The sequence below is a fragment of the Sminthopsis crassicaudata genome, chromosome 3 (genome assembly GCF_048593235.1).
Source record: "Sminthopsis crassicaudata isolate SCR6 chromosome 3, ASM4859323v1, whole genome shotgun sequence".
Classification (NCBI taxonomy): domain Eukaryota; kingdom Metazoa; phylum Chordata; class Mammalia; order Dasyuromorphia; family Dasyuridae; genus Sminthopsis; species Sminthopsis crassicaudata.
Genome location: NC_133619.1, coordinates 13,902,652 through 13,921,103, shown reverse-complemented (window position 1 = coordinate 13,921,103; position 18,452 = coordinate 13,902,652). Strand labels below are relative to the sequence as shown.

Sequence of the window (18,452 nt, the reverse complement as noted above, 5' to 3'; positions counted from 1 at the left end):
CAGCTCACCACGCTCTCCAGCGCCCTCGGAGACGCCAGGAGCTCCAGCACTCGGCCCCGCCCCCAGACTCCGTGCACCCATCGAAATGCTCCCAGCTGTCGCCGGAGGCTGAGACAGTCGTTCCGACGCCGGTTTCCCTCACGCGCGAGGCCAGGACGCCTTCCTGATTGGCCCGCCCGGGATCGGGGCGGGGCTGGAGCAGGACGGCTTTGAGAATCGGACCACTTCCTGACGCGTGAGGGCGGAAGTCATCCCGTGCCTTAGGAACCCTAGCCGGGGAGACCGAGGGAGCGGGAGCGCGTCGGCCGCCGCGGCTGGCGAAGCAGTTGAGGACCTGGGTCCGCTTCCGGGTCCGGGTCCGCAGCCAGCTCTGTAGACTCCCGAGCCGGCCCGACCGCAGCGAGCTCGCCTCCGACCCGCGCAGCACCACGGCCCCCTCGTCCAGCCCGGGGCCCGGCGCGGCCGCCCTGCCCGGGACGCCGGCCCGGGCCCTGCCTACGCGTCCCCTCGCCACGAGCCTGGCCCCTCGGGGCCCACGCCGCCTGCCGCCCTGAACCGCCGAGCCGGCCCAGCCATGTCCCCCACCGTGTCCCACAAGGACAGCAGCCGGCAGCGGCGTCCCGGGCCCGTCAACCACTGCCTGGACGTGAAGAGCGGGCCGCTGCCGCCGGGCCTCTGGGAGGACGAGCCCAGCGCCGACGGCGTGGGCGGCGAAGGGGACACGGAGGCTCTGCTGCGGGCGGCTGGAGGGCGCGCGCCGCCGGCCCCGCGAGGGTGCCGCGCCGAGCTCAGCAGCATCCTGCTGCTGCTGCTCCTGTACGTGCTGCAGGGCATCCCGCTGGGGCTGGCGGGCAGCGTCCCGCTGCTGCTGCAGAGCCACAACGCCAGCTACACGGACCAGGCCTTCTTCAGCTTCGTCTTCTGGCCCTTCAGCCTCAAGCTGCTGTGGGCGCCGCTCGTGGACGCCGTCTACGTCCGCGGCTTCGGACGCCGCAAGTCGTGGCTGGTGCCCACGCAGTACGTCCTGGGGCTCTTCATGATCTACCTGAGCACGCAGGTGGAGCAGCTGCTGGCGGGCGCCGACGGCCGCGGCCCCGACGTGCGGGCGCTCACACTCGCCTTCTTCCTCTTCGAGTTCCTGGCCGCCACGCAGGACATCGCCGTGGACGGCTGGGCGCTGACCATGCTGTCCCGCGAGAACGTGGGCTACGCGTCCACCTGCAACTCGGTGGGCCAGACGGCCGGCTACTTCCTGGGCAACGTGCTCTTCCTGGCCCTCGAGTCGGCCGACTTCTGCAACAAGTACCTGCGCTCGGAGCCGCAGCCGCGGGGCCTCGTCACCCTGGCAGGTAGGCCCGAGAAAGCAGGAGGGGCTCTCTGGGCTCGGGGACTCGGAGGGGCCGGTCTGAGGGAGGCGGGGCCTCCCACAGCACCCTCCCCTCCCCCCTGCGGCTGCCTGACCTTTCCGTTCTGAGTAAAATCACCTTTTAGGCCCAGGCAGCCTCTCCTTGTTAGCGGACACTGACGGTCCTCTCCGAGATTAGGGCATGGCCGTCCGACGGGATGTTGTGTTTGGCAAAAGCAGAGTTCTGGCGTCCAGGAACCAGGCCCGTGGAGGGAAAAGTGGGGGAGGGGCTAGTGAAGGGGGAAGAAGGGAGACCCCAAGAGAGGGAAAAGGGAGAGATCCCCTGTGGCAGGACCAGAACTGCCAAGGCACTTTCTAATCCAGGCTACTGGAACTGGCCTGAATGGCCTCATTGTTGCAGAGAGCCAAGTCCATCAGATCTGATCCTTGGCTAACTTTGCTGCTGCCTGCGGTGGTCACCTGGTTCTGCGCCCTTCCCTTAGCATCAGCTCAGGCAGGTCTCTCCAGGCCTCTCTGCAGGCGGCTGCATAACTAAGTCCAAATCCCACCGCATTCATGGCCCCGGCGGAGGGGCGTCCACGCAGTCCCAGGCCCTTGCAACTACAAAAAGGGCACAAACATTTTGATCAACTCCACAAGATTTTTAAGTGTTTTATTTTTAATCAGCAAATTGTGACTGTCTTTCCCTCCAGCTCCCTCCTCCCAAATGAGAAAGAGAGATTCAAAACTGCTGTTACAAACATACAGCGTAAGAGAAATAAATTTCTAATGTGTGTCCAAAAAACCCTTTTCTTATTCTGTTCCCTGAGTCTTTCACTTCTCCATCACATAGTCTGTTTCCTTATTAGTCATAGTTGGTTTTTATGCTAATTAGTACTCCTAATTATTTTGAACTTGCTTGTGTTTACCGTATTATCATTGGATTCTAGTCACTTCACTCTGAATCATTTCATACAAATCTAAAAGTTTCTCTGCAACTGTTCCCTTTGTCATTTTTTATAGCACAGTCTTGTTCAGCCTTTCCCCCAATTTATACACCTTACGTTAGGGGAAAAAAAAAATCAAAGCTGTAAGCATTTTTGTATATCTTTAAAGTTTGTTTTCCTTAGGTCTAGTCCATCCCTTAATTTCCTTTAATTTTTGATTCCTTTAATTCCCCTTCTTCCCTTTCCATCCTACTCAGTCCCTATTAAGTTAAATGTATTTCTGTACCCAGCTCTGTTTTTCCTTCATTTCAACACTTCTGATGAGAGTGAGGTTCAAGCATTAGCCATTCTCCTTGAGATCATTTTCCATAACGTTTATCTGCCTTACCCTTTGTTTTATATTCTTCTTCCCTTCTTTTTCCCTTTTTTTTTCTTATTACCAAGACAAAACAAAAGCATTGCTAGGCCTCCTCCATTTAGACTCCTCTCCAATTCCTGATGATGAAGGGTTCAGAGGATACTCATTGATGATCATCTTTCTTATTTGAATGAAACTCCTTTGACCAGATTTTGTCCCTTATGAATATTTGTATTTACTTTTTTATGTTGCTATGTTGTTGTTGTTTTTTTAACTTGAAAGTTTATCTGCAGCTCTGCTCATTTCATCAGGAAGACTTGAAATCCTCTATTTTGTTAAAAGAGCAGTTTTTCCTCAGTAGCATGGTATCCAGTTTGCTGGGTAGGTTATTCTTGGTTGTAAACCTATATCTGTTGCCTTCCAGAATATCATTTGCAGTGCTAGATGATACGATTTTGAATTACTCTTGAAGGTTTAAATTTTTTCTTTCTGGCTGTTTGCAGCTTTTTTTTTTTTTTTTTTTTTTTTTTGAAACTGGATTTTGGCTATGGTGTTCTGGGAGTTTTCATTTGGGGAATTGATTGGAGGGTTCTAATTCAATTCCATCAGATCTGGACAGTTTTCTTTCAACATTTCTTGAATTATGAATAGGCTCCTTTTAGTTATAGTGTTCACATAGTTCAATGATTTGCCACTTTTTGTTTTGGATCTTTTTCCCCAGGTCACTTGTTTTTGCTATGAAATATCTTGTGATTCTGTTTTTTCCTCTGACTTGATTTTTTTTTAAAATTTGACTTATTTTAATTTTTTTTCATGGATTAATTAGCTTCTTTTTGGTTGATTTTAGTTTTTCAAATAATTTTCATTTGGACAAAGTTGTACCAAACTATTAATTCCTTTTCTTTTTTTTTTTTTTATTTAGAATTTTTTTTTCCACAGTATATATGCATGAGTAATTTTTTTAAAAATAATATTATCCCTTGTATTCATTTTTCCAAATTATCCCCCCCTCTCTACATTCCCTCCCCTTGATGACAGGCAATCCCATACATTTTACATATGTTGCAATATAACCTAGATACAATATATGTGTGTAAATCCCATTTTCTTGTTGCACATTAAGTATTAGATTCCGAAGGTATAAGTAACCTGGGTAAATAGACAGTAATGCTAACAATTTACATTCACTTCCCAGTGTTCCTTCTCTATTAATTCCTTTTCAAATGATTTCTTCTTATTTTCCTTTTCCAGGTTTTTCTAGAGCTTTCAATTTCTTTATGAAATAATTTTAACTCTCAAAAATAATGCCTCTTGCATCATATCTTAGCTGAATTTGTTCTCAAGTTTGGAATTTGGTTTGGTTTCGTTTTTCGAGCCTCTGCTCAGAGGTGTTTTGGAGTCCTTCTCTTCTGGTTTTATATCGAGCATCCTTGTCACCATAGTAGTTTGGGGATGTTGTCGTTTTTATTTGTATTCTCCTTCTTCCAGCCTAATTCCTAACTTCACATTTGATATTAGAACTGGACTTTGCACTTCTGGAGAGTTTGTTTGGGATGGTCCCACTGCTGCTCTTTTGGGGTCTTGCATATTATGTTATTTCAGGAGCTTAGGGACAGGCTAAGGATCTGCAAGTGTTTAGTGTTCCCAGAGGTTCCTGATCCAGGACAAAGTCTGATACCTGTTCTCACTTCCCCATCTGAACTCTACAGGTTTCTGACCTGGATTCTTGTGTGAGCAGCATGTGTTTGTGTGTGCGTGTGTATGTGTCCATATATGCACACATGATGGTATAGCACTTAATATGTGTCAGGCACACTCTGCTAAGTGCAGTTATTATCTCATTTGGTTGTCTTGACAGCTCTTTCAGATAGGCTCCCAACCCAGGCCCGGCAGCCAGTTCAGAGAAGACAGAATTGTGGGTTGTTTGGTCAGGTCCCTGTCCTGTTTGTTGTTCTTCTGCCAACTAGACTGGGATAGAAGCTGGAAGCAAACCTCACTCTACTCCTCTCTCCATACACAGCCCAGAGCTTTAGCACCTCCTTATCCTTAAAGGCCATCCCCAGGCACTGATTGCATGCACTGGTTCCCACCCACTGCGCCCCCCCCAAAAAAAAAAAATTAGGAAGTACGTTCTATACCTGGGAGTGTCCACTGACTCCTCTGATTGTCTCTCTCTCCTGATCTGGGCTGGACAAAAGACTCATTGTGACTTTTTCTGGATTTTCTATCAGAATTCAGTCTTCTGCATTTTCTAGCTCTATTAGAAGGAGTTGGAGGGGGAGCCCAACACAGTTCTTCCTATTCTGCCATCTTGATTTCACCACAACCCTCCAACATCTTCCTTTATCTGACCTACTAGCTTCATGTATCCTCCCCCATTTCAACTATGGGCACTAGCCAGTGTTTTGAAATCATTATTCTTCTTGTTACTAACAACCTTCATTTGTTTAAGGAACAAAAGGAATAGTATAATCTCTTCTTTAAACAGGAATTAGGAGCATGCTCAAACTTGTTTAACTTGAATTTAGACTCCTTTTTCTTTGTATTTTGTTACGGAGTCAGAGAAATCTTTTGGCTTGCCAGTTGCTTCAGCAAATAAAAATGTAAAATGTTTGCTCCTTAAAATCCATTCTTATCTGCCTGTGAAGATTCACTTGAGTCTTTTATATGTAGGAAACATTCATTACAATTTAAACTTCTGTTGGTGTGGCCAAGTAATTTTTTGAGTGTTTTGAACTGTCATAGTGTGGAGTCACTGGCCCTCTGCTCCTGGAGATGCTTTATCCCCAGGGAGTGCAAGACATGCCCCTTCCTCAGACTGGTCCCCCTTCAAAGAACCTCAAGGAACCTCCAGACAGGAAAGGGACTTTTGAGCTTTTATCTCTAAGGTAGAGACCCCACGCTCCCCCTAGAGCTCAATCTGGGTCACTAATCACTTCTCTTTCCACTGGAAGAGAATAGAACTGATCAGTGCTGCTCTGCCCATGGGCATCCAGGGATGCTCCGGGCAGCTCCCTGACCTCCAGGCTCACCAGGAGTGTCTAGAGAAATCTCCACACAGATTTGCTTCCTCCTTTTCAGCTTTTCTGTGTGATCCAAGTGTCTTATCTCCCTCTCCTCCCAACCCCCCCACCATATGTGCCAGCTTTTGAAATTGCCAGTTTTAATGAAATGTAGATTAAATGATTAATTCAGGAAAATTTCATTTGTTCAGGCAAGAAACAGACCATTTGAAAAGCTTTTTGTTTAAAACTTGGAAGTTATTTTTCATTGTAAAAAAGTATAAATAGTAATTAGAACCTTAAGCCTGCTCACAATATTTAATCCATAGTCGTACTATAGTACTTTGTTCTCATGAGACTATTTGAGAGAGAAAATAAAGCAGACACACCAGTGATCTAGAACTTCCCTCCCAAACCTCTCTCACTCTATTAGAGGTGGTTCTGGAGGAAAGGAGAGGAGTCGTCCTGAACATGCTCCAGGCTTTGGAGGGTGGAGAAACAGTTGGGTTGGACAACAGCAGGTGGGGGGGGGAATCAGTGACTTGAGTCTGGCCCTCTCTTCGAACCAAATAGGACACTGAGGCTGGGGTCCCCTGGGGGCAGAGTTTGGGTTCAAACTTGGTAATCTGCCCACCTCTGAATTCCCAGGATCCCTCCTGCTGTGTAGGGAGCTTAAAAGGACAGGCAGTGGGAAGGGGATACCTGAGCTCCACCCTGGAGGGGGTGACAGACCTTCCCATGGAGAGAGGATACTTTGTGATAAAACCCTTGTCCCTCATCTGTTGTGTTGTAGACACATGGACACCCATTAAGCCAGAGTGCTTATTGTTGTTCCTAAGTAAGGAGGACAATTAAATGGGTAAAAGGGGGATTGAAGAAACACAGAATAAAAGGAGAAATGTAGGTCATCATTATTTACTCACTTAATCTCTTAAGTGCTGTGCCAGGGAAGAGTTTCATAAGCCTTGCTAAGGTAGCAAAAAATGACCCTTGTCTCTCTCGCCTGTCCTGCCTTGTGTGCTGCACCTTAGCCTTGTTATACCTTCTCTTGAAGGCTTTCTCTTTTGAATATTCACCAGGTTAGCTTGTCTTCTTCTTTCAGGATGGATTTTACTTGAAAAAAGCTAAAAGTAGCATAGAGCCAAGTCTCTTAATATTAACAAGGAATCAAACTGACTGATACTGATTATTTTATTAGTGACTGATTTTTGTTAGAGTTCATATGTTCCTTTAAATCCTATTTTTATCGCTAATTATTGTTTCTTCACCCACTTTGTTCCCAAATATATCCCTCTCCTCCCAAGGAACAATCTCCTTGTAGCAGTGAGTAAGAAACAGAAAGGGAAAGAAAGTCCAACCAACCCAGGCCAAGGGCAGAGCTGTACATCCCTGTCTGAGCAGCATTGCTGACACTCACATTGCTTTTCTTGTGTGTTATCCTCCGAGTTTGGCCTCCCTCCCTTCTCTCTTCTGGAGCACTTTGGGCCTGGACATTCCCATGCAGGAGCTTTCTAGATCCTCCCTGAGCGAGGATTCTAAAACACCAAAAAAAGCCAAGTCTGGCCTTGAAACAGCACAAGCCATGACTCCGTAGTCCCTTTGTGTGTGTCAGTGGCTGCTTTCCTGGGACCCTGCTTCTCTCAGAAAATAGAAAGCCTCTTCAGCGTTAACTTCTTTCTCTGTGTTCACTGATTCATTGGGTTTGGCCCTGATGGATGACATCACTTTCTAGATTTTGCTTCTTTCATTGTCCCAGTCTGTCTGCCTCAGAGTGACTTTCTCAACCAAATTTCTGTTTATATCTGCCCCTCTATATATTTATTATAGGCTATTGCTAATGATCCACCTTTTTAGACATTTTTATAACTTTCTTAGACCATAATAGTTGGAGAGTTTAAAGATCTACATAAATTTCAAAACAATAAATTCCGAGAGTTCTAAAATTATTTGTCATATTAATGTTGCTATAATTCAGTGAAGAACAACAAAGACCAATATATGATAAATTATGTGCCTTCTTTCCTTCAGTTCTCAGACAAAAAGATAAAAGCATCCTACACACTGATCTATTCATTTTGAGGAGAATTGTAAAGAGTTTATTTATTTTTTTTATTTTAGATTTTCTATTTTTCTGGGGCACCGTATTTTTGATAACAACAACATTAGTTGCCCTTCTAAAAAAAGAAAACACAGAAGTAATACCAGCAAAAGAAGAAACAAAAGGGATCACAGACACGTACAAGCTACTCTTTACAATTATAAAGATGCCAGCAGTTATGACCTTCTGCATCATGATTTTAACTGCAAAGGTGAGTATATCTCTAAAACAGATGTTCATATAATTCTATTATTGCCACTGTCTTAACATTTATTTTTATTTCAAATATGTATATGTAAATTTATTTTAATATAACTTTAATTTGTTTTAAAGAAGGGACTTTTATAAGGATTGACCATATACATTGTCAGTCTCTACTTCCCTTCTAATCTTAATGCTAAATATAAAATTTCCAAAATTTTCAAGACTTTGAAAAGGAAAAAAAAAAAGATCCTAAATGTAAAATTAACCTCAAATCAATAGTTGAGGCATCATGTGATAAATTTTCAGATTCATGAAATTAAGTAGTATTTTTAGCATTGTCTTCTAAATGATAGGCATCTTTCATTCTAGTGTTTATACATTTGGGCTTTCTCATTTTCCCTGTACTCAGCTTTTCTCCCATTCTGATGACTTCTTTATTTTTTATTTTTCTCTTACTTTGTAACATTTGTTTATGTTTATGATCAAAAGGTCATAAATTGAGATTCAGAAGGGCCTTTGAGGTTGTATGCCCAGGGGAAGTGAGGAACTCTTCCAGGCCATAAAGGGATAGATGAGCAGAACTGGGACCTCCTGGACTTTGGCTCGCACTATTTTTATTTTGTTAACTGCACTTCTCCCTCCTTTTTTAATAGCATTCACTTTTCCTTCTCCTTTACTTGGGTTAGGACTTAACAACAAAAAATGTTGGGTAGTAAATGCCTGTCCTAGAAAGTGACAGAAAATGTGCTTTAAATATGTGACACTGTGTAGGCCCCAAATAATCACCATATGAGTACTATTGATATAAAATTTAAAAAAAAATTAATTTAAAATAATTGTATTTAATTATATCGATAAAAATTTAGAATGAAAAACTGTAGTAAAAATGAAAATGTCTGTACTAATGTAACTAGTATAAACATAATCTGGTTAGGAAGCATACACTATTTTCTCAGTGTGTGTCGAATATCAGAGTTTGGAATCTTGAAAAAAATCCCACATTCTCAAATTAGAACTTAAAACTAATATGTAAGCAATTTTTTCATTCATCTGGATTCACATGAAAAAAGTATCATGAATTAACTTTCTATACTCTATAGCTTTTGATATATATAACTTTTGTAAAGGAATAATAACTAGAATTCTAAACACCAGAGATTATTTGCTGCTTTTTTTTTTTTAAACAATAGAATTTTTACTTTACCTCCTATCATTAAAAAAAGAATACAGTATACTGCTCTATAATTTCAGAGTGATAATTATGTAGAGAAACTGGGTTTGGAGTTACAGGCCTGGATTTCAGATCCTGGCTAGCTGACATTGAACCCTCTATACACCTTGGCTTCCTATCTATGATATGAAAAGTCTCTACTACCACATGAATTCTAAAGTCCTGTCTTGAGTTCCAAATCTCTGATCACCATCTCTCCATATTTTCCCTCATTCTGAAAAATACTGAAAGATTCCTGGAGTTTTCTAGTTATTTAGAGATTAGTTTTAAAGGAGAATTATATTTTAATTGTTCAGGCATGGGGGAGAGGGTATAGATTATGAATATTAAAAACCAACAAATACATTTCGGCACTTTTGTTATAGAACTTCAAAGGAGTAAATTTGATTTGTAACTAATGAAGTACAGTAGAAGGCTGCAATTTGTTTGTTTCATTAGAAATATTGCAGGACCCCATGTAGCAAGTCCCTTTTCTTTGACTTGAGTTTTTTGTTCTTTTTTTTTTTTTTTTTTTTTTTAATTTATAAGATGGAGGCTTCATCTTACTTGATCTTGAGATAGACATAGATTTATAGTGAAATAACTAATTTAGTTTCAAATGAGAGGAAGGCTGCCATCATCGGATGAACATCAGACTTTAAGCAAAAACACTCACATTCTAATCCTGGCTCTGACACTACAACTTCGATCCTTTGGACAATTACTTCATCTTCTTGGGCCCCAGTTTCCTTGTCTTTAAAACAAGGTAGTTGTATTCGTGATTTTTAAAATCCTTTCAGTTTTAAAAACACTTAATTATCTGGTTCTGCTTTGTGAAAGACATCACAAATCAAAATGTGAACCCTTCCTCTGTTTTCATGTTACAGATTGGCTTTTCAGCAGCAGATGCAGTAACAGGCCTGAAACTGGTGGAAGAGGGTGTGCCCAAAGAGCACTTGGCCCTGTTGGCGGTGCCAATGGTTCCTTTGCAGATCATATTGCCTCTGATTATCAGCAAGTATACTGCAGGCCCACAGCCATTAAATGTATTTTATAAAGCCATGCCCTACAGGTAAGCATGAAAGAAAATGAAAGAGATGCTCCAGTAACTCTCACCTTGAGCTGCATGAAATTGTTTGAAAGTCAAATTCAGTTTTGTTTCTTTAAATGAATTATCTTAACAGCCTCAAGACATTTTAGATAGAGGATCCTATGCACCATAAAGGTGCACAGTAGTAGTTTTATAAAATTTGGTGTGCACCTAAACTGAAAGTAGCTTCTAATTCTTTAATTCTATGCAGATTATTACTTGGCTTGGAATATGCTTTAATGGTTTGGTGGACTCCCAAAGTAGCACATCAAGGAGGATTTCCAATCTATTACTATATCATCGTACTGCTGAGTTACGCCTTACATCAGGTAAAGAACATAGTGATTGTCTGCTGAGGAGGTATCCTCGTAACATATGCTACCTCTTCCATATTTGGAGAAGATGCAGTTTCCCACATTTGTCCTACTTTTAGTTACAGTTTCAAAAAGCAACAGGTATTTTAGAGGACAGGATTAGTCATTAGGAATTTATTTGAATAACTAGAACTCAATTGTGAACAGACCAGAAAAGCCTTTTTCTCCTTACAGTTTTTCATATAATGGTACAGGACTATGCAATAGGGGTACTTTCCAGTGTCTCAACAGTGTGTGCTGCTGAGAAAAACCTGCTTTTTCTGGGCACTGATCAGACCTTCATTGTTTGTATAGGTTGTATGGCAGAGGCAACATTTCAGCTGAGAGCCTTTCACTATGATACTTGGGTTGGCCTGGGGAGAAACACTATGTAACACAATAACAAGTAATAAAAGTCCAATCTAGACAATCTTCAAAAAGAGAATGTATTTTAAATAAGAGAATTATTAGATACAGATAGCTCAATGGATCTGGACAATAAACCAAAAGGTTTATAGTGAAGATGGCAACATTTCTTCATTAGAAAACCAAAAAAGTCACCCCGGAGTTTCCTTCAAGTCTTAGCCTCCGTATGTCTTCAGGTCTGTATGCCAAAAGCCCTCACTGAAAGTTATAGGAAGCTTGGAGCTGATTCTACTTAGTTTATAAATACTGGTGAACCTAGTATATGAAAAGATAGTACTTTTTTAACATTGTTCTATGTCAGAAGATAATTCTAACACTAGGTCCTCATACTCAAAATCTCTCTCCATCTATTGATTCCTTTTAGGTTTTAGGTATTTCTTCCTCAATCTCATTCTTGTTTATTGCAAAATTCATGAGGGGCAGCTAAATGCCTGACTCTTCCGCTGCTTTAGGAGATCTTGGTTGCCAACTTGACTTTAGCTGAATTTTCTTTTAAAAAAAATTTTCCCCAATTACATGTAAACAAAGTTTTCAGTATTCACTTTTACAAGATTCTGAGTTCCAAACTTTTTTTCTCCCTTGCCCCCCTCTAAGGAATCTGATATAGATTATACAGGTAAAATCATTAAACACAATTCCACATTAGTAATGTTGTGAAAAAAGAGTCAGAACTTAAGAAAAAAACCATGAGAAAGGGAGGGGGGAGGTGAAAATAACCTGCTTCAATCTTTAGTCAGACTCCATAGTTCTTTATCTGGATGGGAATAGTATTTTCCACTTTGAGTCTTGGAATTACTCGAGATCATTGTATTGTTTAGCACAACTTTCTGTGCCAAATTGTGGGGGGGGGGGGGTGTGGAGAGCACAGAGGAGAGGAGGGAATCAGATGAACTTTGCAAATTGTACCTTGGGCTGGGAATGCTTTTTTTCTGTTAGGAATACATTTTTAGAATCTCATTGTTTGGCACTTTGTTGGAATTTGGAAGAAGAGTTGATCATCACTGTAGTATCACGCTGCTTGGTCTGAGTAAGTTGGGTTCTTTTTAGGGTAGTCTGCTGAAACAAGGGGAGAGCAGAAATCCCTCACGCTGGGGTCCCATCTCCGACACTTAACAGTGTGCCTTAGCCAAGGCATTTTCCTTCTCAGTTTTCTTTTCTGTCAATTAAGGGGTTTGGGAGCTAGAGAGAGCCTTCCTGGTTCCTTTCCTTGGTTCTAGGTCAGACACTTTGGGGTCTCTACCTGTTTAACAGTTTGCCCAGTTATATCCTTCATGCCCTAAAATAATGCCATGGCATCTGGGTGACCTAACATTTATATGTCTGTGTTGAGAATTTCATAGATTACAGTTTCCAACTACCTTGAGCTTCTTAAGGGCAGGATGTTTTTCATGATTTGTAGATTACGTAAATCCCAACCCAGTACAGAGTATTTCATAGATGCTCAATTAATAGTGGTTGACTTAGTGGTTACCAATAGCATCATCAGCTCTGTGCTAATTATAAAGAGCAATTTTATCACCAAAAATGTTTCCTTTTGAATTTCACTGTTTGAATGGGTTATGAAATCAATTTAGCTTTCTTTCCATGTTTTTTCTAGGTTAATGTCAAAGTTTCTATTTCTTACTAATCACATATGCATACCATTTGTTAGAAATAAGCCTTTAAAGTATATTAATCACTGTACAAAAAATTTGGCTTTAGGATTCATTAACTTTTTTCTTTATTAGCACAGGTCATTTGGAAACATTCTTGACCACAAATTTTGCTCTAGAATTAAGACTGAAAAGACAAATTTGAATTTTGTAACTTCAGTATCTTTAGGGCATCTAGGTGGCACAGAGGGATAGAGCACCAGCCCTGAAATCAGAAGGACTCGAGTTAAATCTGGTCTCAGATACTTAACACTTCCTAGCTGTGTGACCCTGGGCAAGTCACTTAACCCCAATTGCCTCAGCCAAAAAAAAAATAGTATCTTTAGAATTTGTAATCTAATTTTAAAAAAAGTAAACTATATATTCTATCCGAAAACCATGTTCTTAAACAACTAGAAATTCTTGTTACTACATTCCTAATACAAAATTGCTCCATTCCCACTTGAGTACTCAGGTGGCATCTCACTATTCAAGATAGTTAATCCCATATTGGCCTGTCACTTATTGTTAATAATTTATTTTTATATTGAACAAACTTAATTACCTGTGACTTCCACTCATTGGTGCTTGTTTTTCCCATCTGGAGTAAGAGGAAAGTTCTCATTTCTTTTATGCATGATGACTCTTGGAGACATAATATGTTCCATCACTTCTTCTACCACCTTCCAAAAAAAGATCCTCCATTAATAATCTGGATCCTTACTTTGATTTGTTTTATTTCTTTCTCTGCAGATCACATTGTACAGCATGTACGTTTCTATTATGGCTTTTAATGCCAAAGTTAGTGATCCACTTATTGGAGGCACATATATGACTCTTTTAAATACTGTGTCCAACCTGGGAGGGAACTGGCCTTCAACAGTCGCCCTTTGGCTGGTGGATCCTCTCACAGTGAAGGAGTGCTCTGGAGTGTCAGACCAGAATTGTTGGACTCCCGAAGCAGTTGAAGTGAGTGATTAGCTTGATTATCCCCAGAATTAAATTACCATTCATTTTTTTTCTGATAGCAGTGCCTTGTCTTTTGATTTCTTATCATCTTTGCTACATTACTCTCACTATTGTGTATTCCACAAGTCCTTAGTATAGATATAATGAATTATACACCGTTTTTATCATAGTAGATTGAATTAAACAAGAAACATTTATTAGCCACCTCCTCTGGTCTACATCTGTGACAGGCTTGGTGATGTAAATGAAATTTTCTGCTGCCAAGGAGATTACAAGTTCTAGTGGGACAGAATGGCTAATTACAGGTTCTGAAATATTGTCTGACTCCTAGAATAATAAGAGGAGCTAAAAGCCTTTTATCTTTGTCTGATGCTTTATTTTTTTAAAAAAGTTTTTACTTCTAAATGACACATTTTACAAGGAAGAAAGTTGTAGAAATGTTTGAGTTTGTTTTGAAATTTTTCATGAAGATGGTTTATAATTAAAATTGAAATATTTTAGAAGTAGACAAATTATACAGAATTTAAACTTTGAAATATATTTTAACTTTTTATACACTTGAAAACAATTCTCATTAATGGTTGTTTTTTGTTTTTTTTTTTGTTCTTACAGCTTTGCAAAAATCTTGGTGGATCTTGTGTTACCACACTGGATGGTTATTATGTGGAATCTATCATCTGTGTTATTATTGGATTTGCCTGGTGGTTCTTTCTTGGTCCAAAATTTAAAAACCTCCAAGATGAAGGACCTTCATCTTGGAAATGCAGGAGGAGCAACTGATACAATTCACTACAGAACGTGCTAGGAAGGGGAAAATAGGTTAATTTTAATGCAGATGTTATTGATAATCAATACACAGGAGTATAAATACACTTTCAGATAAGAAAATTAATAATATAAAAATGCCAAATGGTTGAAAAACTGAGACCTCTATGTATATGTGATCTTTTTTCCCCTTACTTTTCAATGTAAAAAGTATACTCAAGGTCAGAAAATTGGTTCTAAAAATAGCCTCTCTCTTTCTTTTTTGAATCATATTTTTACTTTACTGACCAAAGCAAGTTTCAGACTACAGTGCGGTGGCTCTGGGATAGCTCATTATGTCTCCCAAGTATTATTCTTAACCTGTTTGGTTGAGATAGAACTCTCAACGTTTTGGTTTTGGAGCAGATGCGTTAAGTGGAACAAAGTACAATGTGCACATCTGGGACCTCTTGATATAAACAGCAGGAAATCTCATTTTGGCTTTCAGGTGCAGTGATTTTACTTAGACTACTGAGATGCCATTTTAACTCACTTTTCTGACCATAACTATGTTTTAAAGGGTGGATCGTTGTGTTTAAAAATAACACTTTTAAATGTATTTTCAGGCTTTTGTAAGCATTTCAAAATTTATAAGATGAAACAAATATTTTTTATAAAATGAAAGTTAAGTTTTTTAATTTATTGATTTCATTTGGGGGAAGGGAAGCATTCTGAAGCCTTGTTAACTTTTCTTACACTAAATTTGAGGGGATGTGGGACTTTGGTACCAGTGTCTCACAACAAAGAGACTTGTAGAGAAGGTTATCAGTATCTTACAACTAAGAGACTTGTAGAGAAAGATCACATTTAGTTTCTTGTATATTTAATGGTATAATTTCAGAAATAAAAAGAAAGCACAATATTATTCAAGTAGTTTTCCTTTGTTCTTAAGAAAAAAAAGAATAAAACCCAGTAACTAACATTCCTTTCCTTTTCTCCCCCTCCCCCTTTAATTTTTAGTAAAATTAGAACTTTTTTTTTTTTTTAATATCTGATCATTTTCAAAGAAAAAGTCAAAGATAATAGTGCCTTTGATGGAAGTAAATTGTGATGCTAATGGAAAGACCAATTAAGAAAGCACTTTATAATTAGTGAGGAAAGAACTCACAGTTCACTTATGCCAAACAACCTGTCACATTATTTCCACTTATTGTCACATAAGCTTCTGTTGGCAAACTGATATTTTCTGAGCAACACTTGCTGTGTTGTATAAGTTAAGTGATTACAGTTTTGAGTGCCTTTGCAGTTTTCAACACATGTAAATATACATGGATATATGTATATCCACTAACAAGGCACTTGTGTACCTTTTTTTTTAAGTCATTATGTCTCTTTAGAGATAATATTAATACCTTCAAAAGGTAAAACTAGAAAAAAGAATATCTTCTGTTACTGATTTCTAATCCTTTTGAAATTGTTTCATAAGGTGATCTTCTGTTTTCCTTTGGTTTTCTTTAGTGAATTGATTTTGGCTGAAAAATGTTTACTAATTTATGACCTTGTTGATTTTATAACATAAACTATAGTGAGTGGGATTTTATGATTATCAAAATAAAAGCTGAATGATACTTTTTTGTTTAAGGCAGTCAGTACATGAAGAATATGTGAAAGATATCCTATAAGTCTCTAGATTGCCAGTATTTTTGGTCCACTGCTTGTGTTCAGGTTGGATGACACATTCTGAAGAATCACTGGGGAGAAACACTCATCGTAGAGAGAAGATGGCAGAATTGAATTCAGCATGCCAGGTAGCTGTCATGAAAGCAGATTGTGCTATTGCTAGGCTGGTCCAGCATCTTGTATTTCATTTTAAAAATAATTTACTTGAATAAAGGACAAGTAGCTCTTACTGTGAAATGTATTTTTATCTTTAGTATTTTGAATTTAAAAGCTTAAAGTTTAGCCTATTGACTTGATTATATTGTTTTCCTGATCCATTGGATGGCCATTGCCAAGCATATGAATTAAATGAGTTGCAACTTTAAGCATATGGACACATAAATAATTTGGATGTTCAAAAAAATTTTTTTAAGCTAAGACTTGACAATAAAAAATGATTTATTGTGACTGAAAGAATTTACAGCAATCAGTCATTTTAAATATCGTAGCCACATAATACCTAATGTTATACATTAGACATTTGGTATATAAATGATTATGATGTGCCAAGGTGATTTGGTAATAAAATTTCACATTTGAAATAGCCATGGTGTTTGCATAGACTGGAATCACCAGTGGCATTATCCTCAAAGGAATTTGCTGACATGAAAGGAGCTAGTGTAATCTTAAATATTAAAAAAGAATAGCACCTTCTGGCTTTTGATTCTCTTGACCGATCTGGTAAAACAAATTTCAAAGGGGGAGGAGTTTTTGCATAATTTGTTTTGCACTGTGAGTGTTTAGCAACTTCTTTGGTTAAGCAGGCTGCTGAAGGCACATCCTAGCAAGGAAATGATATTCATCTCTACAGTTAACTCTTAAATCAAGGTGTCACATGATCTAGAGCACAGGAAGTTCCAGGATTGTGGCCACTCCTCTGGGGAGGACAGTTGGACATGGACTTGTCCATGAATGGCCCCAGTAGTGTATCTGTGTACAGGTGCATGATGTGCAACTGATCACCAACATGGGCTGCAAACAAAAACCACCAAATGCCTGGTTGGGACACACACTATCGGGTCAATGAGGAAAGATGTTCAGGAAATGCTGAAATTGTTCATACCTTAAAGTATTTTAGTTTGCTTTGAAATTAAACCCAGCAAGATAATGTGATATATTAGACCCTTAGCTTAAATATGTATCATTAAAATTTGAAATAGTTCTATTTGTTACTGATTAGAAATCTTTTGAAAATAAAGTTTGAAGGAATGTTTTTAAAAAACCCAAAAAACCTGAAATCAGATTTATAGAAAGTTTAATGAAGGCCTAGCAAGGATGGGAGAACAGTTATGCTGGCAAAAACAGGACCCAAGCAACTGACCTGGAGCTCTGGAAGCCCAAATAGTAGACTCATACAAAGGACATCTCTTCTTAGCAGGAGCTCAGCCACCAAGGAAATTGGACCTTGGTTTGTAAAGTGTAAAGGCTTCGGTGTAGTTGTAATTTAACTTGCCAGATTTTCACCTTGCTAACCTAGTTTAAAGAATTTGTTTTCTTTCCATACTAACTATTCATCTAAAAGAGAATGTTGTAAAGTGTAATAAGACAACCGGGTAGCATAGTGGATAGAATGCTGGACTCTTCCGGACACTACAAAGAAGAACTGCAATAAATATGTACATATCAGGTACTTTTCTGTTTCCAACCACCTGGAGTATGTGACCAGCAATGGAAGCTCTAGGTCAAAGTAGTAAAGACTTTTTTTTAAAGCCAAATTGCTTTCCAGAATGACTATAGTTAGAACTCTTTACAATTCCACCAATAGTTTTAGTGTATCCAATATTAACTCTGCTCACCAATTTTGGATGTGTAAAACAATTGCTTTGATTTCCATTTCTCTTATTACTGATTTGAAATAGTGGTTAATGGTAATTTTTTGAGAATTTTGTTTAATTTGTTCCGAACCTTTTACTACTTGTTAGGTTCTTACTAAGTGCTAATGAGATAATGAGATATTAGATTCTTACTAAGTGCTAGGTTGGTACTTAACAATTCTCTAGTTCTGGCCTTTAAAGGGAGTTTTACCCCACTTAGTAAGAACCTAACAACTACTCATTAGTGGAATTGCTCCTGGCCTTATATCTCTGCTTTCTTTTTGTCTTTGATAATCTAAGCCTTTATGATAGGTTATGATTTGAGAGAGGCTAGTTTTGAAATGGCAGGCATGGGCCCTGGGTTTTCTCTCCCAGGCTTGTAATCTGAGTTTAGCAATTCCACATATCCTCATCAACTCTCATGGATCTGTTTCAAGAGCCCTAATAAGTCTAATGCTTTCCCCCCATTTTGGGCCTAATTTGCTAGTAAGAAAAAGTGTCATGATTTCTTGGGCAGGACTTGTCATTTTTGGCAGCCAAAA

At 39.5% G+C, this 18,452-nt stretch overlaps 1 protein-coding gene across 1 annotated transcript; it reads left to right on the top strand.

The window, feature by feature from the left end:
- The first annotated feature begins 442 nt into the window (after positions 1–442).
- On the top strand, positions 443–16,294 carry SLC33A1 (solute carrier family 33 member 1). Its single transcript, XM_074298058.1, has 6 exons — positions 443–1,349; positions 7,771–7,961; positions 10,052–10,236; positions 10,466–10,583; positions 13,418–13,633; positions 14,246–16,294. Exons 1-6 carry the CDS (start codon positions 575–577, stop codon positions 14,411–14,413), a joined length of 1,653 nt encoding a protein of 550 aa, XP_074154159.1. The 5' UTR covers positions 443–574; the 3' UTR covers positions 14,414–16,294.
- The last annotated feature ends 2,158 nt before the right edge of the window (positions 16,295–18,452 follow it).